Source organism: Chlamydotis macqueenii, chromosome 5 (assembly GCF_036417535.1).
Source record: "Chlamydotis macqueenii isolate bChlMac1 chromosome 5, bChlMac1.mat, whole genome shotgun sequence".
Lineage (NCBI taxonomy): Eukaryota > Metazoa > Chordata > Aves > Otidiformes > Otididae > Chlamydotis > Chlamydotis macqueenii.
In genome coordinates this window covers 72,444,276-72,468,086 of record NC_141560.1, presented here as the reverse complement: position 1 = coordinate 72,468,086, position 23,811 = coordinate 72,444,276, and the positions used below count along the sequence as shown (strand labels likewise).

At 49.5% G+C, this 23,811-nt stretch overlaps 1 protein-coding gene across 3 annotated transcripts; it reads right to left on the bottom strand.

The window, feature by feature from the left end:
* Window positions 1-336: 336 nt before the first annotated feature.
* ZFP91 (ZFP91 zinc finger protein, atypical E3 ubiquitin ligase) lies at window positions 337-21,129 on the bottom strand. 3 transcript variants are annotated; one of them, XM_086747979.1, is made up of 12 exons: window positions 20,653-21,129; window positions 19,893-19,918; window positions 11,286-11,351; window positions 9,421-9,636; window positions 9,151-9,187; window positions 8,598-8,690; window positions 8,117-8,239; window positions 5,824-5,874; window positions 5,278-5,356; window positions 4,813-4,927; window positions 4,237-4,336; window positions 337-3,860 (listed from the first exon to the last, which is right to left on the bottom strand). In XM_086747979.1, the coding sequence occupies exons 1-12, from the start codon at window positions 20,982-20,984 to the stop codon at window positions 3,350-3,352; spliced, it is 1,749 nt and encodes a 582-aa protein (XP_086604105.1). In that variant the 5' UTR covers window positions 20,985-21,129; the 3' UTR covers window positions 337-3,349. The 3 variants fall into 3 exon arrangements, with proteins under 3 accessions (XP_086604105.1, XP_086604106.1, XP_086604107.1); XM_086747980.1 differs by having other exon boundaries at window positions 8,598-8,687; XM_086747981.1 differs by lacking the exon at window positions 11,286-11,351 and having other exon boundaries at window positions 20,653-21,127.
* Window positions 21,130-23,811: the final 2,682 nt, after the last annotated feature.

Here is a 23,811-nt window from a genome sequence, read left to right as displayed (position 1 = left end):
CCAAACAGGACCTGAAAAGCAGTTTCCCTTTAGTATCACAGCACACAGAGTCTTGCCCCAGTCTGGCTCAGGAACCGCCGCAGCTCCCCAGCCCCCAGGGCCGGTGGCCAACCCAACACCGCCGTTGCCACCTGGTGGCTACTACAGAAAGCGCTGCCGAGCTCCGGGAAGCCCCGGGCCCGGCTGGCGCAGCCCCGGGCCCAAACACTGCGTGCGCCCCAGGGCCACCGGAGGGCACAGCCCTCGCGCGCTCTCCGGTGCACCGAAGGCAGGTGAAGGGCCCTGCCCCCCCTCCCTTCTCACGCCAGGAGGGAAAAAAAAAAATAAATACAGGGAAAAAATACAAAAAAGTTTATTGCAAACTACTACAATAATTTATTGAAGCAAACTGCATGCGAGTGAAGGAGCAACATGGGGGGAGGAGGAGCTGCAGGAGCGCTGTGTCAGTTTTAGGGTTTCAAAGGGGAGTGGGAAGGGAGCTACACCAGTCTCTCCTGCACGAGGGGTTCACAGGCTGCGGTTAAAGGACAGACAGGCAACTGGCTGAAACCAGAAAAAGAAAAAGGAGAGCTAGGAGAGGTGTGCGCAGGAGAAGGTGGGGAGCGGCAGGGATCAGAGGTGTCTGGGCTGGGAAGCACATGAGCTGCTTGATCCTGCATCCCAGAAATGCACCTGCTGGCAAACTCTTTGCTCTGCTCAGGGCAGCTGGGGCAGACGCAGGACGAGGCAGCTTCTGTCACCTCCCAGCCAGGTGCCACTGCATCACCAGAGGTGAGCAAACCCTTCACCCAAATGCATTTTAGTGCCGTCCCTCAGAAAACAAAACCCCAAGTTCTCCGTTTAGTGTTCTGTGCAAGGCTCTGCCACTCCGCACCTCCCACGGGGCGCGGGGGCAGGACACACAAAGCAGCTCCAGCAGCGCTATCTGCAGTGAGCATCGGGATGATGTGGCCAGCCCTCGCCACACGAGTGCTGGGATCCAGGCCAGGAGATGTGCTGCCACACAACGTGGCTCGGCCAGCCCCAGGTCTCCTGGGACAGAAGTCCCACTCTGCTGGGGGGTGACACCATCAGTCAGGTTTGAACACTTCCCCTTGTGCCATTTCTCTTTAGTTTGCCAGGGGAGGGGACTGGCTGGCCACCTGAAAGCTTCCCACAGGCAATCACAATAATTCGATCCAAGCAAGAACCTGGATCGTCCCGACCAAGTAAACTGGTTTAGTTTAACACAGTACCACCGCAGACCTGACATGCACTGTCCCAGGAGACCCACGTTCAGGTATGCTGGGCCCTCATCCTTATCTCCTGGAGAGGCTCATGGCTGGACACATCTCCTGCAGGCACAGAAGCCAGACTGCTGCCACAGTGCAAGAACGTGGGATGCCCACACCCAGGGCATAAGACACCATGGTTGCAAACTGTTCACCCACAAACTGCCCTGTCACCAGAAGTGTTTCAACTTGCTCTGACAAAGATATCAGCGTAAGGGGGGAAGGGAGGGGGCAAATCAGGACAAATGGCCCAATAAAAGCTGTCAGGCTTGGGCCACAGCTGGATTTCCAGGCAGTGTAGGGGACAGAGCGGGTGTTTAGAGTCAGTTTCCTGTAAAAAGTTTCCAATTAAATTCCATGTTTTATTGTCGTTCTCCAGACCCCAGCAACCCAATTTTGCCTAGCTGCTGTGTGCTACAGACCAATTCAGCTGACCCTGTGCTCGGACAAGATGCTTCAGCTCTGCTCCTAACCACATAAACCCAACTGTAAAAACCAGCAAACAAAAAGCCCAGGTTATTCTTCACCTCTTCCAAAAATACTACGAATTCAAGGCCACTGAATCTCCACACAAAGTTTCAGATCAGAGCAAAAAGATCCAAGTCTCCATAGCAGACACACGTCCTATGTAAACTTTTCCAAGGGCTCAGAGCTGTCCTAACTACACCGGCAACACAAACCGCCACATTTCATGGAAAGCAGGGGTGGTTGGGCAGAAAAGAGCAGCTTTGAGAACACTCCCTGCCCCCAAAATGTGGGGAGAAGCTGACAGCCCCTTAGTCCCGCGTCAGTCTATTGCCTTGCATAAACAAGCCCGAGACAACCGTACCCAGTCCTCGCTTCTGTATTGCTGCTCAGACCTGGAGAGGAGAGGCAGACTTGGACGAGGAGCACAACATCCCCCAGCAGCAAGCAGCTCACAACTGACTTAGGTCATGAGAACAAGTTCCTGGCTAACGATGTTACTCCCTGAAAGGCTAGGGAGCAAGGGGGAGGCAAAAAGAGCACTTAATGCAAGGAGCTCACCTTGACCTGGGAGGGTTCCATCACTCACCTCATCCTCCTGCTAAAAGACCGCTGCAGAGACTTCCCCTGCAAACAGGCTCTTCTTCAGGGGCTCTCCCTCTACTCTGGAAAAGCTGTGAGAGACATCTGACTCCGGAACACTGCCTTCACCTCAGCTCTCCCAGCCACTGTTACGATGGCACAACGTGCACCCTGCAGCTCGCTAGTGCGAAGGAGCCTATGGAAAACAGCCTGAACCCCTTCTACCCCACCCCCTAAGAACACACCTAAAAAATAATCGACCCTTTTTTAATCAATAAATAAGGAATCTTGTTACCACAACACAAAAACGAAACATGTTCAAAGTGCAAATTACTGTCGTCAAACTAGGATGCTCCTCCTTGCCTCTCCCACGCAGGGCTCCCGTAGCCCCCGGGCCTCTCTAAGCAAACATGATCTATGAGCCAGGGCGTTCCCTCAACTTCCTGCCAGAGCTGGAGCAGAGGAGCGCAGTGGGGAGAGGGACATGCGCCATTTCACAGCTCACCCTGCTGAGGGGGCCTAAAGTGCCAAGCCGAACTCCCAGCCCTGGGAGGAAGAATGAGACTGCAAGGATCAGAGTGCAGCGGTGCATAGAAGTTGGGACCAGGGGCGAGACTGAGTCTTGAGAAACTTGTCTGGAGCACATCAAACGCTTTCTAGTGTGCGAGTCGGGCTACGTGAAGGTGCCAGAAAGGCATCTGCTTTGGGTAGAGTGAAGAGTTTCAGCAGTCCCCCCCTCCCTTGGAGAAATCCCTCACTCAGTCCAACTTGCTCTGGTAATGGCAGCACGTGCCCCTTCTACAAAGGAGCAGTGAGAGAGAGAAGTGCTTGGGAGAAAGAGGATGTGCTGTGATCGACACTGGCAGGGAGCAGACCCTTCGGTTATTTACTAGTATTGTAAGTTTTGTTTAGCTTTTCTCTCTTTCAGTAAGTGTCTGGTTTGTTGGTTTTTTTTTTTTGTTTTTTTTTTTTTAAACTCCTTTTAAATATAGAGTCCAAACCGTCCCAGCACCCACATGCTCCCCCACCCACTAGGGTCCAGTGGAGTCTGAATCTTCAACGAGCACCTCTGTGGTGGCTCCCAGGATCTCTGTGTTCATCACCAGCCCCTCCGGGTTTGTACTGCTGCCGCCGCCCACAAAGAGCTTGCCGTCAGCCACCAGGCTCACGCGCTCCGCCCCACCGCAGTATGTCTTCGGCATCCCCTCAGGGTTCAGCAGCAGGCAGTCTGCCGGGGCAGCACTTCCCAGGGGGTCGGGGAGAAGGGGGAGGCCCTGGCTGTCGGTTGGCGGTGCGATGGCCTCAGGATTAGCGCCCAGGATGTCGGTGCTGGTGATCAGGGCACCTGCGTTGGCAGCCAGAGCTTCAGCAATAAGCACTTCAGGATGGCTCTTGGCTTTGTGGGCCACGACGCTGTCCTTCTTCTCAAATTTCTTGCCACAAATGTTGCAGGAGAACTGGTAGAAGGAGTCCGCATCATGCTTTTTCATGTGCCAGTTGAGGGAAGCCTTCTGCCGGCAGGTGAATCCGCAGATCTCACACCTGGCAGGGGAGAAAGGGGAGGTCACGACAAAGGGACATTCCCACATGCTTGTGGGGACAGCAGTAGGAAAGAGATAGCCCAGGAGAACAGCATGGGCTCACTAAAACAGCATGTCACCATAGCTCCAGCTCTTCCAGTTCTATTTGCAGAGGGCTTACATACCTCAGATCTCTACTGAGATACTGCCTCAAGGAGCAGACGAAACAAGTGGCAGCTCAAACACTCCTACAGGTGTGCATTGAAGGAGAGCTGGGACAGCCAGAACAGGTTCCAGTCCTGACTTCAGAGCTGCCCCTGCTCTCGGTGCAGTCCAAGAACAGGTGCATCCAAGGGTCCCTCAAAGTAGGAGAGCAAGAGACAGGCAGAGGTACTCACTGCAAGGGCTTCTCGCCTGTATGGATCATTCGGTGCACCGCCAAGTTATGAGAACTCTTAAACGCCCGGGCACAGTACTCACAGATGTAATCCCTTTGATCTAGAAAGCAACACCAGTTGGAGCATTACTCTCCCGCAGACCTGCTCCCTTTACCAGCTCTCACATGTTGCAGCTAAAGCTGCCCAAGAAGTAGCAGAACTAGAAGTGCTGAGAGGCCAGCAGGCAATAGCAAAGGAGGAGGTGTCCCACACCACCACAGCAGCTGATCTGGAAACTCTCCTAAGAGCTAATTATCCATTCTGACCAGTATCGAAGGACTGGCAAATTAGGATGAATCTTGGCTTGGTTTATTTCTCTACAGAACCCCTGAGTGATACTTGCCAGGGGGTAAACTGAAAACTCCATAGGCTATTTCTTTCATTTCCTTAAAAGATGGTAGTCCAGAAGGAAATAATACCCTGCTGCTGCAAGTCTATGCCACCTGCCTTCACTTCACCCTCCTAGAGGCTTTGCCATTTTTTCCCCCTCTCTGTTCACTGACCCGAGAGGAGTTTCTATTTCCCAACTCCCTGTACCTGTGTGGTGTTTGGCATGCCGCAGGAGCTGCTTCTGGAGTCGGAAGAGCCGACCACAGGAGGGATGAGGACACACATATTTTTTCTTCAGCAAGTGCTGGTACTTTATGTGATGCTGCAAAGGAAGAGTGAAAGGTTGTAGACTCTCTCCTTACACGGTTAAGAGAACAGCTGAAACGCATCGATCCCAGATGGCCCTTCAGCAGGCCACCAGACCCCAATCACTGGCAAGACACCCTTATGTCACAAAAACAAAGGGTTTGCTCTCCATCGAGAGAAGAAAACCAAACAAAGACGGACATCTAGCAACAGGACAGATACATGTGTCCACAACTGGCCACAATTGATCAAGTCTACCAAAAAGACAGAGTGAGAAAGGAGTGCTTCAGTGCCAGTGGAGGACGCCTGTTCCAAGTGGCTCTTCCCTGCCCTCACATATGCCATTCAGGAAAAATCTCAACCAACCTGCAGGTAACGTGGGTGAGCTAAGACTGTGCCGCAGCCTTCCATCTCACAGCGGACATACTGTATCGGAGGCTTCTTCCTGAGAAGTCAGTAAGGAAACAGGCAGAGTGGTTAGCTGATGCACCTGAAGCCAGGGCAGCAGCAAGATAAATGAGTGCAAGTGCAGCTCAGTGACGTGAAAGCAAAGGGTTACTACTGCCCCAATATTCCTGTTTGGGCTATGCTGATAGAGACTCTGATAGAGACTCTCCTCAGAGCTGAGGAAACCCCAGGAGACAGAGTTCCCAGAACCTTATCACCGGGCAAGGCCAGGCTAGGGATCAAGTCAGAAATTGGTGGGGAGAAGGCTAGTTCAGTTGGAAGAAATCAAACCTGGAGAAGAGAGGAAGAAGGAGGAAGGAAAGGAGAGGCATGCCTTTTTTTTTTTTCTTTTTAAGGCAGATTTCTATACTGCAAGACAGATGGCTTTGAGACAATCAAGATCTCTACGTAGGACACAAGGGAAGCAAGTCTTCAGAAGAGAACTGAGTAGAGCGGATCACTTACCTTCTCTTGGGCAGCCTTGGGCTCTTGTCATCCTTTCTCCTCCTTCCCCTCCTGCAATAGGGTTATAAAAACAGAACTAAAAGAAGCTTCTTTACATTGGTAGCGGGCAGAGTTTTTGAAGTGTATACTATAAAGCAGGAGCATGCTATAAGAAATACTACAGAACTCTCTACACTTTTAGGCTGAAAGGTAACACCTCACCCAGCAAGTCAGCTGCTCTGGCGAAACACCTGAAGAGTTTCTAAGGAAATGCTCTTGTAAAAGACAGCAGGTTCCCTAAAGAAGTTAAGTAAACAGGCCTCCATGCAAATTGTCCCTGCACTCTGAAGAACTGCAACATCACGTGGCAGACTGCTCCCTGTGGAGCTGTGGTCCCCATGTTTCTGATACCTGGGTGAAACCTTTTTCTGCCTGACATTTGGTGGCATGTAGCAGACCTCAGATCACCCTGCCTCTGCCAACGTAGTCAGGCTGTGGCTGCATGACTACCTGCTAGGTCTAGTATACAACACATTTTTGAACACAGCTGCCTAGCTCGAGTGTGTCTCGGCCCACCATTCACAACTATGTAGATACCAGTAAACGGGTATCAGACAGCCACAACCCAGCAGGCTGCAGTCAGAAACTACTAACTCTTCTGCCACAATGGAGTGAGGAAGGGCTATTAAAAAAAAAAAAAAATCCAACCAGGCATCACATGCTTCATATTTTTCTTTGAAACCTGCAACTGTCCAAACAACTTGCAACCTTATAATTAAATTCATCCCTTTCCAGGCTGCACATCAGCACATTCTTCTCTCCTAAGTTTCTGCTGCAGACAGTTAGCAAGCTATTGCCTCATTAACTGCAAGCCCTAGAAAAAAATCAATCAAGCTCAAGCTGGAGGCAGATTCAGAGGAAGCAACATTCTTGAGAAATAAATGCTTCATGTGGTTTACTCTCACAACCTCTCCCATATCCCAACGCATTTTTTATAAACACTAATTTTGCCAACACAGCCCAGAATTGATGCTCTGCTCTGTTGGGTAATGTTTCACACCACATGAAAAACATCAATCTACAGGACTAGTGAGAATGGGATTAATGATCTAGCAGCTATTTTACAGTCCTCTGAATTAACTATAGCAGCTTATACACCTGTCAAGAAAAAAAAAAAAATTATGCTTTGGCTGAGCAGACCTATACTTACACGTAAAACGCAGCTCCCAAGCAACAGCTCTGCCCAGAACACTGTGCCTGCTTGATCGTATTGTGGCAGAGACACTTACAGTAGATTGATGGAAGTCTGCTCTGGACTGTACTGACGCACCTTTCTGACAGCAAGACCACGCCAGTAACATGCTGAACAGGAACTCAGCATTCAAGCCAATCCTTCAGAAGAGACCTAAGTTTTATTATCCACAAAAGTAGTGCCTAATCCAAACAACACAACCACAAGCCTCAAAAAGTTCTCAACATAACAGCATCCTTACCCCTCTCCGATGAAAGTCAGCTCTGCAGCTAATTAGAAACAGTAAGAGAAATTAAAAGGAAGGTGTGCAGAGCCCCACAGCACAGACCAGCAGAGGGAGCCCCCTTTGTTCCAGCTGCTCACAGAGGAACTCAAGTACAAAACCTGCTTTTCTCTTCCTCCCTCACACAACCCCAAAGAACAGGACATAAATCTGATCTACCGCAGCTGCCAGAAGGAACGCTTCAGTGTTCAGCTCCAGTGACGGCATATGCAAAGGCTGCAAGTCTCCACTGACATCACTAGTGACTGACTAAGTAGCAAAAGTTTGTTCTTTTATTTCTCCAAAATGAGGGAGAAGATAGACATTTTTCCTGAACTCTGGTATGCTAGTCCCAAATGTACAAAGAGGACACTTACCACACAACACATACAAAGTATTCCCGTGACTGCCTCTAGGCACGCAACAGAAGAGACTCTGCCTTCTCAGACTGGCTTTCTAATACAGCCCAATCCACTTCAGACACCACAATATAAACCAATTTTAAGAGTGCTCTAAAGTATTTCACACTGCGTGGCCATATCCAGGTAGGCTGACTAAACCATGGTATGGAGAAAACCCCCTCCACTTAAACTAAATGAAAATACCAACTCTTTATTTTTCCTTGCTGAACATACACAAGACACTAGGAAGCAGGACTTCTGTCAGAACAAAAGGTTCTGCCCTATTATCTTTAAGACCCAGAGGAGGGGGGAAGTCAACAACAAAACACTGTTGTACACTAGCAAAAACGTAAAACATACAATACAGACTGCTACACGTAACTGCAGAGTCTTACTCACTTCCTTGGCGGTTCTTCATCTTCCCGAAACTCACTCTCTTCTTTCACTTCTACTTTAATCTCTTTCTGTTTCTCTTTTTCCTCCTTCCCCTTGCTAGCTTTTCTCCTTTGCTTTGGCGCTTCTCTACAAAGATACAAATACAACGTATTACTTCAACACTCTTCCCGTTGTCTGCTTTTTACAAAGATTTAAGCAAGACCTGGATCAAAATTCAGGTCTACTGATCAAGTTCCACTTCCAAGCAGAAGTATCAACAAGGATTAAGGAAGAACCTGGCAGCCAGCAGGGCTCTAGAGGCTTTAGTCTGTTAGAGAAGAACAGTCCCGAGAACTGTAGGCAATATTTAGAAAACACTGTCCAATGGGAGCCATTCCACCTTCGCAACGAGCACAGGTTCTTTGGGTTGTATTAAGCTCATTCAACTAAGACATCACAATTTTTTTTTGGTCTAAAAACACACTAAGTACAGAATCCAGTATACTTCTCTAGATGGGGCTTGTAGGTTTCATCTTTCGGATCATCTTTGAAGGGAACTTCTTCCTCACTGATGAGCATCTCCTCCTCATCATCACTGCTGGGAGAAAAGGAGAACAGAAGGCTTAAGCACTACTGCAAGAATATTCATGTCTCACATCCTAGGATGGGAAAGACACTAACGCAGCACTTTCTCATCCAGCATGACTGGGGAAAGCTAACAGCTTGCACTGACTAAGGAGCATGACGACAGCCAAAACAGACAGGCTAGGCAGAGCAGTCTCCTCTTGTGAACCCCCCTAATTACAGCATCTTCTCCTGAAGGAATAAAGCCCAGATCAAATCTTACTATCAGTTTCTCCAAAACATCTCCTTATATCCACATTCCATCTGCAATCCAGACTAAAAACACAAAGATCTGGGTCTGAACAAGAACAGAGCTACTATCCATCCCACAGATCCTTCCACTGAAGCACTTATTTTGAAAAAACTCAGGCCCCTATTTTCTCTCCTTGAGACACTAAATAGTAAGAAATACAACAAAATAAAGAGTTTCCTACCTGACTGCAGCTGGGGACCGACGCTCTTCTGTGACCTCTGAAAGGAAAAGTCACCATTAGGTTTCAATCTGTGTGCGTTGCAGTGAGCTCATCTGTCTCATCAGTGCCAGGAGTGCTGGTGGCAGAAGGCACTCATGACCAAGTGGCACCATGCCTCTACCAGCCACAGTCTGCACGCAGCTCACAAAGTTACACTCACATCCAGCTCCCTTCAAAGGTTCCCAGGACCTGACTGTCTCCAGGCACTTTCATGCCAAGCTTCTCACGTACCGTATTCAAGCTGGTCTGTGTTTGGCTCTGACTTGCAGATGAGCTGCAGGGAACCGGTCTTGGATCTGGAGGCACGCGAATTCTCAGTGTCACGCTGGCGGGCCGCAGTGGCTGACCTGCTGCTGCGCCAGCTTCTGCTAGGCCTAGCTGTGCTGACAGGAGCGTCGTGACTGAGGACACTGGAAACTTCCTCCTCTTCCTTCTCTTCTTTGGGATCTGAAACACCCATTGTAATCTCTTTAGTAATAAAAAGCATAACACTCATCATTAATTCACACTCCTCTCTGTTGCACAATGTTGAATACATAACTGCCCTGTCTACTCTGACAGGGAAACCCACTACTTCCTACAGATTTGGAGCGTGGCTCTGCCAAGCCAGGCAGGACACCCCTTACCTCAGCAAGCCTTCACTTAAAACTCTCATCACATTTCCTACTGCCTCTAAGTAAAGACACAAATATTGTAAAACAGCTTACATTTACCTCTGATAAAGGCTTAGAAAATTATGACTTGTTGGCTCTGATCTCCCCTAAGCACTGCAAAATAGACACTCATATACCTCAGCAACTGCCTTATGAAAGACTAGCTGCAAAACTGGATCATGTTAAAAGCAGTGTTTGCAGAATCCCCCAAACACATATTTAATCAGAACTGTACACCTGGTAATAACCCCGAGGAATCTGAGCTGGATGTTTCCGGTCTTATGCTAGAGCAAAAAAGCATCACAAGCACTGTTCTCCTGAGGCCTCTGCACTCATTTATAGCTTCTACAGGTGGGTTTTTTTGGCTGATGGTTGATCTCCAAATGCGTTCTGGCAATGTAACAGAATTGGCTAAAATGTCTATGTGAGCAAGTTAATCCCTTAAAAACTAAAATGCTACGTACAGTTCACTCGATCTCACTTTTTGGTGCTTGCTGTGACACTAGGCCTTAATGAATTCCAGCGCCTTCTGAAATTTCACAAGTGGTGTGCTGAAGAAATTAATTCCAAGCAGCTAGCTATGCTCAGAGCTCCAGGTCTGCCACAGCACTCTGCAGGGCCTGTGCTCTAGGCCGAGCTTGGATGCACTCTTTTTACCCAAACACATTTACCTACTGTCTAGTCTCAGGGGTGTTTCTGCTGCCTGAACACCAGCCAGCAGTGCCACTGAGATGCCTGGGAGGTCATCAAGCACCTGCTGGCAAAGTCAGTGGACAGTCCTCTAAGGACTGGCTGGCTGGCAAGCAGCTCCACTACGCTGGGAATCCCCGTGAAGAGCAAACTGCACGCCCTGGCAGCGAGGGAGGTCCACAGCATCCCGGATGCCCCTCAGAGAAGCAGTCAGGAAACAGAGGAACACTGTTAATGCCCTTTACTCAGCACTCATTAGACTGCATTTGGATTCCTCCTCCAGTTTTGGACTCCCACCACAAGATTATCGTCAACGTGCCTGAGCAAGTCCAGAGGGGACCACCAGGAGGGCTAGGGACTGACACACACAACCTGTGAGATGAAGCTGAGGGAAACATGCTTACTCAGCCTGGAGGACAAAAAAACCTAGGGGGGCACAACAGCAGCCTTAAAATGTACAGGCCGGTTAACGAGCAGACCCGACCTCCTTGCTGAGATGCACAGCAGGGAGATGAGGGGCAGTGGTCATCAGCTGAAACAGGGAGGTCGATCTGGATACAAGAAAAGCATTTTTCCCTCAAGAGGACAGTCAAGCACTGGAAGAGGGGCCCAGCAAGGCTGTGCAGCCTCCATAGAACCATAGAATGGCTTAACTTGGAAGAAACCTTCAAAGCCCATCCAGACCAACCCCCCTGCCAGGAGCAGGGACATCTCCAACCGGATGAGGTTGCTCAGAGCCCCAGCCAACCTGACCTTGAATGTTTCCAGGGACAGGGCATCCACCACCTCTCTGGGCAATCTGTTCCAGCATTCCACCACCTTCATCGTAAAAAAAAAATATTTTCTATATCTAGTTTGAATCTACCCTCTTCTAGTTTAAAATCATTGCTCCCTGTCCTATCACCACAGGCCCTCCTAAAAAGCCTGTCCTCATCTTCCTTCTGAGCCCCCTTTAGGCACTGGGAGCCGCTCTCAGGTCTCCCCGGAGCCTCCTCTTCTCCAGGCTGAACAGCCCCAGCTCTCTCAGCCTGGCCTCACAGCAGAGCTGCTCCAGCCCTCTCAGCATCTGCGTGGCCTCCTCTGGACCCTCTCCAACTGGTCCGTGTCTGTCCTGTACTGAGGGCCCCAGAGCTGGACGCAGTACTCCAGGTGTGGTCTCACCAGAGCAGAACAGAAGGGCAGAACCTCCTCCCTCAACCTGCTGACCACGCTTCTTTTGATGCAGCCCAGGATGCGGTTGGCTTTCTGGGCTGCAAGCACACATTGCCGGCTCATGTCCAGTTTTTCATCCACCAGCACCCCCAAGTCCTTCCCCACAGGGCTGCTCTCAATCCCTTTACCCTCCAGTCTGTATTGGTACCCGGGCTTGCCCCATCCCACACACAGGCCCTTGTACTTGGCCTTGTTGACCCTCATGAGGTTCACGTGGGCCCACTTCTCAAGCTTGTCCAGACCTGACTGGAGAAAGCCCTGAGCAACACGATGTGAACTCTGTGTTGAACAGCAGGTGGGACCAGAGACATCCTGAGGTCCCTCCCAACCTGAAATCTCTAATTTTGCATCAAGCCTTTTGAACCAAATGATCCTTTTACTTCTAGTATATAGTTTGCTTGCGTGACTCATTCCCCAATCCTCGATTAACAGGGTGGGAATAATCAACATTTAACTGAAAAAAATCTGACTGGAATATAGGATGTGAGGCATCACAATTTCTTTGTAAAACAGCAACCAAATCCAATGTCTTCCATGTATAAAGCCCACTTCATCACCAGAGCAGGAACTATGCCTTCTTTTTGGCCTCCTGGCTTAGCAGATCTCAAGGTGAACTATGACTGCTTTACATTTTTAATCCTAATTGTGAACATCTTCAGTTTTTTTAAATGCTAAATTGTGTCCAAAGACACCTGAAACCATTCTCTAGAAACTTTCCCCTCAAATGCTGCCAGTGTTAGCACACACTGCTGCTCCTGAAAGAGGTTTCTTCCCTCGGAAGATCAGGCATTCAGCTGATTTCTTGCCAAGAACTAGTATTTTAAATATTAGACTTCAGGAGTTGAAATAGACTTTCCTCAGAATACATTTCTACAAAGTACACCACTCACCTAGCAATTTTCCTTAATTTCTCTGAAATGAAGGTGTTTAACACGCCTTTCCCCACAATTTCTCTTTACTTCTTCCTCTACTTCAGCACGCTTACCTAACAGATTCATTGCATTTTTATATGCTGTGAATACCTACATACTTCCAAAAAGCCCCACAGTTAGAAGCAGCATAAAATATTTGATATCTCAAAGGAAGGAAGGAATTAGGAGATGTCTGCCTCTCCCAACTGACTACGCAAGGACCTCACAGCTATTTTCAGCACTGTCTTGGGTACCACACTTCACCTGGTTAAACCCAGGTCCTCTGGATGAACACAACATCGCCCCCCTCCTCTCACAAATGTCTCTGTGCAGAAAGCCACACTCCTCAGATAGCAGGATTTGGATAATGGCAGAAAGAAGCAAGGGAAACAAGATAGAAGGAATAAACATTGCTATTATGGATAAACAGGCTCTGATTTTCCAAGAAAAAAAAGATGCTGCTTGATCCTCTTGAGACTGAAACATAGGAAAACTTAAAATTAGAAAGGCTGTAGTCAATTCTGCATTTAAAACTGTATAAACCTGTCAACACCACTAGCTCTGGCTAGCCACAATTTCTCTGGAAGGTTCCTGTCCTCCCAGAAGACACATGGAAAATGGATTACAGGCCAACATCCTGCTATGTCCTTGCAGGTGTCAACAGTGGTGATGGACACCACTCATGGAGAAGAACTCAGATTCCAGGAGGACAAAAGAATACAGGAGATACAACAGGTATCGAGGCACCCCTAGTGCAAAGCAAGAAGCAGCACCAAGCACCTGTTTTTCAGATCAGCTGCTGCATAGCGGATGACGTGCTTTCCTCCTGGCAGAGTCTGCTGGCCAGTTGGTACACGCAACCTCAGGTTAAGACCCAGCGCTGCTATCTTTTGCCTGAATAGCATTTCAGGGAGAGGGGGCAACAGAAGCCGTGACTTGGCAAAATGAGTCTGCCACAAAACGCCCAGGTGCCCTCATCTCCGACACTGACATTAATTATTATCCACCTGGCCCCACAGCCTCTGCAGAAGTTAGTTTCAGGAACTGCATGAAAGACACGCAGATGCCTGCATCCTACAGGAAGGCATTCAAGAGAGACATGGAAAATCCACTTTCTGAAGCGCTACCAAGCCTTTTGATCTTTTGGTTCCTGTTATTCTTCCTACCTTGAACTCCCCCGTAAGTAAGTCACTTCACAATACACAGCTTTCTTTCTGAGGTACTTTCACCATTCTGCTGACTCTTCCCAACAGCCTTTAAACATAACAGTGTCCAGGGCAGAAAACACATACCCAGCGTTTGAGTGACGATACACAATAGGCATCGAATTTCCTTTAAGATTAAGATTAGTGAAGAAAACACCAGTCACTGGAAGAAGGGACAAGAAAAGGAAGCTTGAGAGGAAACCAACTACAAAGTTGGTTTAATTGTTTAGACAGCCCAAAGACAAGACTCTGGGCACTGCTCTGCTCCCAAACAGAGCTTACCCCAGCACACTCCATCTTTACTCAGCACGCTCGTCAGCACAAATTCCCATTTCAGACATGCAGCAGAAATGTATTCTCATTCATACTCTAATTCTGCTGCTGGAGCACTGCATGCAGAGTTACCACACCAGCGAAAGTTTCTCTACCTTAGAGCCCACATCATATTTTTCTACATGTACCAGCAATGCTACAAATTGAAACAAAAGAGAAAATACCAAAGTTTGTTCACTGTCTCCCAGACCAAGAGATAAATTCATCCGCATGAGTCTCAAATTCCTCCCTATAGCATAAATCCACTTTGCAGGTGGGATACTTGCAGGAAGCCACGGAGACCAGCACTCGTGCTCTCTCATGCTTTGTTTCTTACCTCATCTGCAGCCGCATCACTCCCTGGTCCCGCAGCATATGCTTTGCAAGAGACTGTTCCAAGATCACGGTGCTTACTGCTTCATTTTTACATGTGTCTGGGTAACTGACAGCAAGCCAACGAGGGCCTGAGCAGTAAACATGCATATCCCACAGCTGACACCTCCCCAACCTTCTTTCCAAGCACTGAAGGAAAACAAAGTCCCAGGCACATATCAATTACTCATTGCAAAGAGCAGCAAGAGAAAGTCCAAAACCATTGCTTTTACTTCCTGAAGAAGCAGTAGTAGTGCCTTCATCACCGGACTTGCATGACCATGCTGTGCCTGTCCACCGCTCTCCTCCTACCCCTGTTCTGCTAACAACCAGTGGATGCAGTGGCTATGCTGCTCTGTATTTTGGGAAAGAAGCGGGCAGCCAGAGAACGGAGACCTAAATTCCCATTCCCTGCAGGAAGGTGTGCACAGAAGTAATGCCAATACAGATGCCATTTTGCAAAGTTGGTGGGACATACTGCTGTGGGCAGGTCTCACTGGGGACAAAGGATGGAAACCCTCTAGAAGCACAGCTTCTTGCTTCTGCTGCTTACGGCAAAACTTGTAGACGTGGCATACACCAGCCTTCTATAACTAGTCCATCGCGATGCACCAGTCCTGCCGTATTGGCAGCTCAAAGACCCACTCAATTACTCCCAGAGGTGGGAGTTGTTTGGTACTCCCCATCTACTTCTACCAGTCATACTTGTTCAGATGTCCAAGCTTTTACTGATCAACCCTCTTTCAACCTGTAGCTCAGAGGTAAGCTGGCTGCAATAGATTCCTCTATTTTTCTGACATCACAACAGTAAAATACCCACACCACTTTATCGATCCTTGATGTACAGAAAAATTAAACTTTTAACTGTTACAAACTAATAGTTTGTTGATTACTAACAAGAAATTTTCTAACCTTCGATTTTTAAAGCACTTGAAAGCATCTCACTAACCCTGCAAAGTAGACTGTCAGAAAATACCCATGTACCGTTAAGTGAAAGGAAAATAAACTATGAATTATTAAGTTACAGAACAACTTACAAAAACAAATGCACCACAGACTGCGATTTAGACTTCACATAGTAACCATACAACTGATAAGGCACTGAACATACAATTTGGTAACGGCACAGACGAAAACAAAACACAGGAAAAAAAATCCTAGCGTAAACTTCTATCCAAATACATTCCCCCTCCCCACCCCACATACAAAAAGCTGTGAAATCACACATGTGAAAGACAGGAAAATCCTCATAGGAGTCAAAGTAGGTCTGGACAATCAGAGTTATTTAAATTCAGGCCATTTTTATAAGGCTTGATTTTAAGTAATGAAATTTCCCTCTCAAAACACCGATAAGGGAAAGCAGTCATTACCAAAGAAGCATGAAGCTTTAAGAACACAAATAATGAGGTATAATGTGACTTATCTATGCTACAAAACCATACAACTAGTCTTAAAGTTTTCCATCTTTCCTAAATCTGTGGAATCTTAGTTTTTCTAGCAGTTAAAAGTGGACTGCTACAGAGCAAGCTTGTATTCCCCACTCGTTTCGGTACACGCTCATTGAAGAAACAGCTCTCTGGCCTCCCCTCTCCCCTGAGCCTTCAATCACAGCTTGAAAGCCACGGCGGTGGAAGAACGGCTGCAACACCAGCCACTGCAAAGGGCAGTCCGGGAGCCTCATTTGGAAAGATGGGGCAGGGGGAAGTATCGTGGCCCAAACCACCAGGATAGTCCTCTACATGCGTGAACAGCTAACAAAAGCATTCCACGTGTGACTGCCTCTCTAACACATGCTTTCTACAACCATGTGCTGAAGCAGTGTGTAAATAGTGCTGGTGTCATCCTGCAGCCCACGCTGATTCGAGAGCCAAAGAGGTGACCCTTCACGCACACGACACTACATCTCTCTTGAGCACAACTTCAAGTAAATAAAGGCTTCATGTGGCCCCATTTTACCTCTCCAACAAACTCTTATTTCCAGCTTTTAACAGCAGTGTACCTACGTGTACTTAAAGAATTATACTGGCTCTTGTTCTTATAATTGCAAAAAAAAGCATGAATATCAGTGTGAAGTTGCAAGATTAAAACATGCAAGAGAAATAACTTGCATAAACAAGTGTCCACAGCTGCGTGACACAAGCAGAGCAACGCTAAGACACAGAGATTCAGTAACCTGAGTGTTCACTCATAACAAATCATATTTGTGCAAACGCTTCCAAATCCACTCACTCCATTCTTCCTGGGGGAGAAATAATCTTGCAGCCTGCAGCTCTGAAACCTCAAAGACCAAGCACTTATGTTTTGGGAACAGAGTGAGGCAGGGGCTCTGCCACTAAGTACAAACCTGGCATCTCTGTACTCAGCCGCTACTCCAACACTGCCTCCAGAATAGCTATGCAGCCTGGTTTTTCAGCTTTAATCAATAAATTGAAAGATTTCATTCAAACTCTTGAAGAGGTTACCAAACAGCAGAGGTAAAATTCTACAAAAAATGTGGAGAAAGCCAGAAACCGGTTTGGGTGTAAAATTAAATTGGAGAAGCAAGTCTTGCTTGACCGCTAACATGACTTTAAGAGTCACAGCAAGCACTGTCTTTTCAGTTTGGTGACAGAAGGACATGAAATATATTCATTAAATCTATATTCAATAATTAAAATTATTCAGGCCTAATTAAAATGAAAGTTATTTCCACAAGAATATTCAGTGTCGTGGGAAGTCAAATGTGAATTACACTACGCAGTCTGACTCTAGTTACATGAATTCATTTTTAAGCTGAGATTAAATGTTCTACTTATGTAACTAATATTTCTACAGAAACACACTAGGGAAATACCGCAATTGCATGACTAAGCAGACAAGACAGGAAATACAATCGGTACAGCTGACTTTGCAACTGCGCTCACGCACACGAGGACAGTAACAATCGCACAGTAATTCTGACACAATGCACACCTTCGACTTTAACCTTCCTGTAATCTTCCCATCAGACCTGCAGTCAGACCTTTGTGCCTCCCCTCCCAAGTGAAGGAGCAGAAAAGCCCTCTGATCGCAGGGCACTACACAGACAAATGTAAAACTTGGCAAGACACTTCCACTGTTCCAGCACCTCGGTTAGAACCGATAGCACAAATTTAGCCGTGGCGGTTCCTGTCACCTCTAAGCTTTCTTTACCAACAGCAACACTAGTCACTTTACTTCAAAATATCATCCTAAACACAAGGCGACAAAACTCACCGAGCAAACTTTGGCACAGCAAGTTTTTCACTGGTCTGACAGACGCACAGGATGTGCCACCAGGTATCCCTCACTTCCACAGGCCATTTGCCCTGTGTACAGGGGCTAGCAGTAACGGCTGAGCTCACGCACATTCCATGTTCTAAATTGCATTTAGTATTTTACAGTAAAGGATAACAGCACAATGCAAATCACCACACAGAATTAAATTCTGTGTCAGAACTTATGCCAGTAACTGCTAGCACTAAATTCAAAGCCTTCACCAGAACAGCCCGGCAGTTTTACTTGATTTCTTCCTCAACTCAGCTCCACCCAGGGGTGAAACGGAGAATGGTATTTTAGCTTCCAGAATTATGGAGGAATCCTACCTACCAAAAACCCTGTCGTGCAAGGAAAGCTGCACTTCGCTTACACCTGATTGGGCTTCTTCAAACATTTCATGCTAAAAGCCAGAAGAAGGGGCAGTGAGAGGGAAGCTCCTCTCCTGCACACTGCATGATCCGTCTGAGAAAGACGCCATTCAGTTTCCCTGTCTTGCCCAATAAGCACAAGCGTGCAGCAAGGACTTCATCCAGTGCACAGCTGGGACACAGAAGTGCAGCGTTCTCACTTCCACGTTTTTAAAGAAGAAACGAACAAACAAAAAAAATCACCAAGGCAGATTTCCTTTGGACTAGAAGTAGTCATCACATCTCCGTGCCAATTTCCACGTAAACGTTCATGCCATCTGTTTTGGCTGCAAGTCTAATCGTAAGAAAGAGCTCAATAAATTCAATAAATACTTATTCCACTCTCATATTCAAGGACAGCTGAATCTCTCACAGCCTCAAGTTAAAGTCTAAAACAGCTAGAGTGTACAGAACCACCACACATGGGAAATTTCAGACTGACGTTTGCCATTTCCAAGCATGTCCTAAGAAACTGGGGTAAAAATGGGACTGTTCTGCCTGTTTTCCACCACTACCATGTAAGTATTTCTGCTTAAGAGTATCTAAAACCCTGAGAATCACCATTGAAATGTGATGTTAACACTATATGCCTATTGGCGACACCATGCCTTTTTACACATTTCAGCAACTTTCCTTTGGCCTAAAAGGCTGAAGCCCTGCCCACCCTTCACACAGTAAGGTAAACGCACACGAGTAGGGTCTGTGCTAAACACACATTGGTTAATTCTGCTTTGCTCTGCAAAAATACACCTTGCCAGCTAGAACTGTGACAGATTTCAACATCTACATGGAATAAAGCTATAGACTTGTAGGAATAAAGGTAAAGGGTTACAGAATCACAAGAATAAAGGCAGCCTTCAAGACACAAATGCCTGCAAGCAGGACCGGAACAGCTCTAGCAGAAAAGTGAATTAATTTGCACAGGTGTATGACCTTCTTTCCTCACTATTTCGTTCTGTGACAATTCTCTAGCTAGTACCAGATCAAAACCAACGCTACACAAAGCCTTTTACTTGGAACTGTTTCGGAAGTCATCACTGGCTAAGGAGCAAAGCCCTCTTTTTATTTTGTACAAGGAGCTGTTAAACAGATGCACAGAATTCACATAGTTTGCACTGCAAGAACAGAAGTTCTGCTCCTGGTCTCAGCTCCCTACAGCTGGAGCTACTCTCTCCCCTTCAGAACTTCTCTTTTATCTCTGAAGACATAAGCATAAGAAATTCACCATCCACTAAAGCTAGAAAAGGACAAGTGAAAATATTTGAATACTCTTATTTCCACGTTTTTCACATGTCTCTTCAGGACCTACACCTGTATTTATGACAGCAGCAGAACGGAGATGAGCCCAGCTTTTGCCAGCCACTCAGGAGGGGTGTGCAACAAGAGCTGTCAAACTGCGGTGCAGCGCAGTCTCAACTTCTGATAGCAAAGTAACACCCTAGTGGTTATTTGGAATAGTAAGTTTTTGCACACTGGGCACGTGCAAACTCCACCAGCAGCTTTTTGCAGTTTCACAATCTTGAGGGAGACCTTGGAAAGAAACTGCATGTCATCAAGCAACAAAACATTCTTTAAAAGGAAGATCCAACCCATGTTTGGCTACCTTCATGGGAAAGCCCTGACTTTCTGGATGGAATAGAACAGTAGGAGTAATTCAGCTCTTACCTTTACCAGCTGCTTTATCTGCGCACCTGAAAAAAACACAAAAGGCAAGCATAAGAGACAGCTTCTATGGCACGGTGGCAGAAACCAGAAACTGAATGACGTGGAGAATGAGCCCTAACTCCCAACTGTGGGCAGACCCATCGCCCTGTTTCTTCTCAAATTGTTGGTTTCAACCCTTCCATACCAACACAGATTATTTCATACACAGAAACCTTACGTGAACTAAAATAATATATCAGCAAAAGCCCAGTCTCGCCCATAATAGTTATGTCTAAATCAGAAGGACTTTGTCTTAGAACAAGGGTGCACATGGCTAGTTTCCTACTCCAGAAATAAACCAGCAGTCAGACGCAATCATCTCCTCATGGGAAAATAAATCCTATCTTCTCCTTCACTGAGACTTTTGGCATACGGAGCCAAAACAAGCTGGGGACCGAGCAGCACCGCAGAAGGCGGCAGCTATCCCCGAGGACGCTGCACAGCAGGAGGCTCGCACAGGAGGCACTTACGGTTTCGCTTACAACCGAAGGCACGCCTGCTGCAATCGCTGCTCTTCCTGGCAAGGGACCGGTGAGGCCGGCCACGGGTCGGCCCGGAACAAAGAGACGGAGGCGCGGGGTGCCCCGCGGCTGGAGGCGGGCCCTGGCCCTAGGCGCCCCTCGAGCGGAACGGGGGAGAGGCCGCCCGCCATTCCCCCCCCCGCCCCCGGCCCCGACCCCGCGGAGGGCAAGGGCCAAGCCCGGCGCCGCAGGGCACTCACCCGGCCCGGGGGGCCTTCTTGGCTGCGGGCGGCGTCTCGACGGCGGGCTGCTCAGCGGCGGGCCGGGCCCCGGGGCTGCTCCGCCGGCGCCGGGGATACTCGGCCTTACGGCGGCGGGAGGCGGCGGCAGCGGCTCCCCCTGCGGTCGAGGCTCGGCCCCGCTCCCGGCCGCCCCTCAGCACCCGGCTGCCGCCGGACTCCTCCCCCTGCTCGGCGGCGGGCAGCGGCGGACGACGGCGGCCCGAGGACGGCGGCCTCTCTGCCGCTGCCGGCGGGCCCTGGGCGGGCGGCTGCTCCTCGGCGCCCTCCGGCTGCTCAGTGCCCGCCGGCATCGGGGCGGCGAGCGGCGGGCCCGCGGCGGCTGCGCGCTGCTCCTCCCTCCCTCCCGCCTCAGCCGCGCCCAATCACCGCCCCCTTTCACGCGGAGCCGCGACGCGACCCACCCTCTCCGCGCGCCCGCCAACCCGCGGGCGGGAAGCGACGGGTGGCCCCGCCTCGCGGCCCCGCCTCCCCCTGCTCGCGGCCCTCCCGCCTTCCACGGCCGCTCGCGCGCCACCCGGCCAATGGGCAGCCCGGCTGCGGCGGGGCCCGTCCCCCTGCTGCCTCGCGGCCAACCAGCGGGCCGCTCCCCGCGCGCCCCGGGCGTGCGCCACGCCGCGCAGGCGCCGCTGGGGCCGCCGCGCTCGTTCTCCCGCTTCCCCGCTCCCCCCTCGGCCGGCCCCGCTGCGGCCCTCGCCCGAGCGCGGCTGCTTTGGCTGCCGCTCCGCCGACCCGCCGCCCGGCTCGCCCGGCCGCCGCCGCACAGCCCTTGGCGCTGCCGAGCTCCCTACCGCCGCCGCTGCTCTCGCCCCTCCGGCTGCCCCGGGTCCCCTCGCCCTGCGGGCGAGGCCTGGCAGGTGAAGCCGCTGGCCCCGCGCCCCGAGCGGCCGCTCCCTGCCGCGGGGCTGCAGCGCCGCTCGCGGCTCCGGCGAGGCCTGGCGGCGGGGCCTCCTTTTGGCTGTCGCTTCTCCTTTAAGAAAAAAAAAAACGCCCCGTCGGGCGGCGGGTGAAAGTCGGTGACAAAATGGCGGCCGGCGCAAATCGGGCGGGGCTTGGAGCCATTGCCCCGCCCACTTCCGTCCAGCCTCCGCGCATGCGCGCTGCCTGCCGGGAGCTGTAGTTCTCGCAGGCGGCGGGAGGGGCGCGGCCCGGCCCGACGCGGGGCGCGCTGGGAGCGGACACGGCCCCTGGCCCGGCGGGGGTCCGGCCCGGGCGGTGCCGCTGCGGCCGCAGCGTCTCGGTGACTGACGAGCTGTGCCAGGGAGCGGGCCGCAATCTCGTGTCCCAGTCTCCACTCCGTCCCCTCTGCCCGGCGTCAGGGCCGGAGCCGCGATGTGGGCCGTGTCAGCGGCTGGGTGTGCTCTCAGCCTGGCCGGATCTGTCCTCCCCATTGCTGAGGCTGCCTCAGGACCCAGAGAGCCACCTCCGGAACCTGCCACGGAGCCTTTGGCGAGCTCCAGTACAGCCAGGATGCTTTTGGAACCAAAATCTCGAGAGCTGCCTCTCTCACTGGATGCAGCAGTTACCTCAAGTCGAATGCCCCCTCTGCCAACGGTCCTGGAACAGCTGCTGTCACCGCTCTGTGAAAGAGTGGACCCTCACCCCACCCTGCCAACAACGATTGTGACTCAAAGCTCTGCTGCATAACCCAGCTTCCATGTCCACTGTTTGTTTCAAGGATGTGCAGTGCCCTTCTGGGAAGAATGTGCCACCACAGCAGCAGAACAAAGTGCTCTTTATGCCCTCTCTACAGACAGAAAAAATAAAAGGGAATTCAAAGAGTCTGAGGCATTTAGCTTGTAAATCACGTTTGGTAAACTGATACTCATCAGTGAGATGACTCTGTCTACTTTTTATTTCCTCTCTCTTTTGAGTTTCAAGTCCTAAGCTTTCTTATGTATGACTATAAAACAAGAGTGTGTCCAAATCTCCGTTCCTCAGTTCCTGAGAGCGCTCTGATAAACCATCTTACTGTGGAGAATTGCATATGGTCTGATCGCCCTTGGCAAAGGCACCAGGCCGGGAGGAGGAGGAGTACATCCTAACATGAAAGTTAAAGAATGAGAAAAGTTCAAGATACTCACACAGGGATTCCTCCTGTCTCTTCCAGACCAAGGCAAGAGGCTGCCGGTTCAGCCCGCTGCAGAAGCTGTGGCAGCGTGCCTTCTCAGCGGGGGCATTTTGTTAAAGGCAGTGTACACCCCTTCTCCGGAGTTGGGTACCTGAGTGATTGGAGGCTCCTTTTCAGCACAGAGACAGTTTGGCTGGCTCTTGCTTTTTGTCAGTCCAATGTGAATCTCTTTGTTTTCTTTCAATTGAAATGTTTTTCTCTCTTCTCAAGAGAGAAAGCTCAGCAAGAATTTAAGTAATGTCTGCTACTGCTGTTTGTAGTTTAAGTGGCTGAAAATATTATTTCTCTCCCCAAGGACTTGCATAGCTGGAAAACTGATTAATATCACTTTACAAAGTAACTGTTCTGCAGTTAATCCAAACTTTCTGCTGTGAAGTGACCTTGCATTTATTCTTACATAAAATAAATTTTATTTCAAGCTAGAGAGTCTCGATGTGGGAAGTTATTCTCAAGTCACTGTTGCGATTGATTTCTCCTGTGTAGACAAGGCATGGAGTTGCTTAGTTCTTGTTAAAATAGGTTGGTTAAACCACTGTGCGGAAATACAGCTCAGGTCAGGACACAGCTCAGTGTCGTGGTTTTGTTTAGTGGGGGGGGGGCTAAGGTGGTAGCTTCTGTAGGAAACTGCTAGAAGTCGCTCCCCTTTGTTCAGTGGACTCGGCCGGGCCTAGGGCGGACCCGCTGCTGGCCAAGGCCGAGCCGATTGGTAGCAGAATGTCCCGTGATAACGCCTCTGCGATAACGTATTTAAGAATGGGAAAACAGAAAAAAAAGAGAGAAGAGAAGATGTGAAGAAGCTGAGCGGGGGCAGAGGCGCAGAGGGGGAGGCGCAGGCCTCATGGGCCTTGCAGGCCTCACCCTCTGGCCTCTCGCCAGGCAGCCGACTGGGCCCGACTCGGTCCAGCCCGGCTGCAGGAAGTGGAGAGGAGATGAGAAGTGAATGAGATGTAAAAAAGATCCTGAGAGACACCTACCAGCCTGTTGTGAGG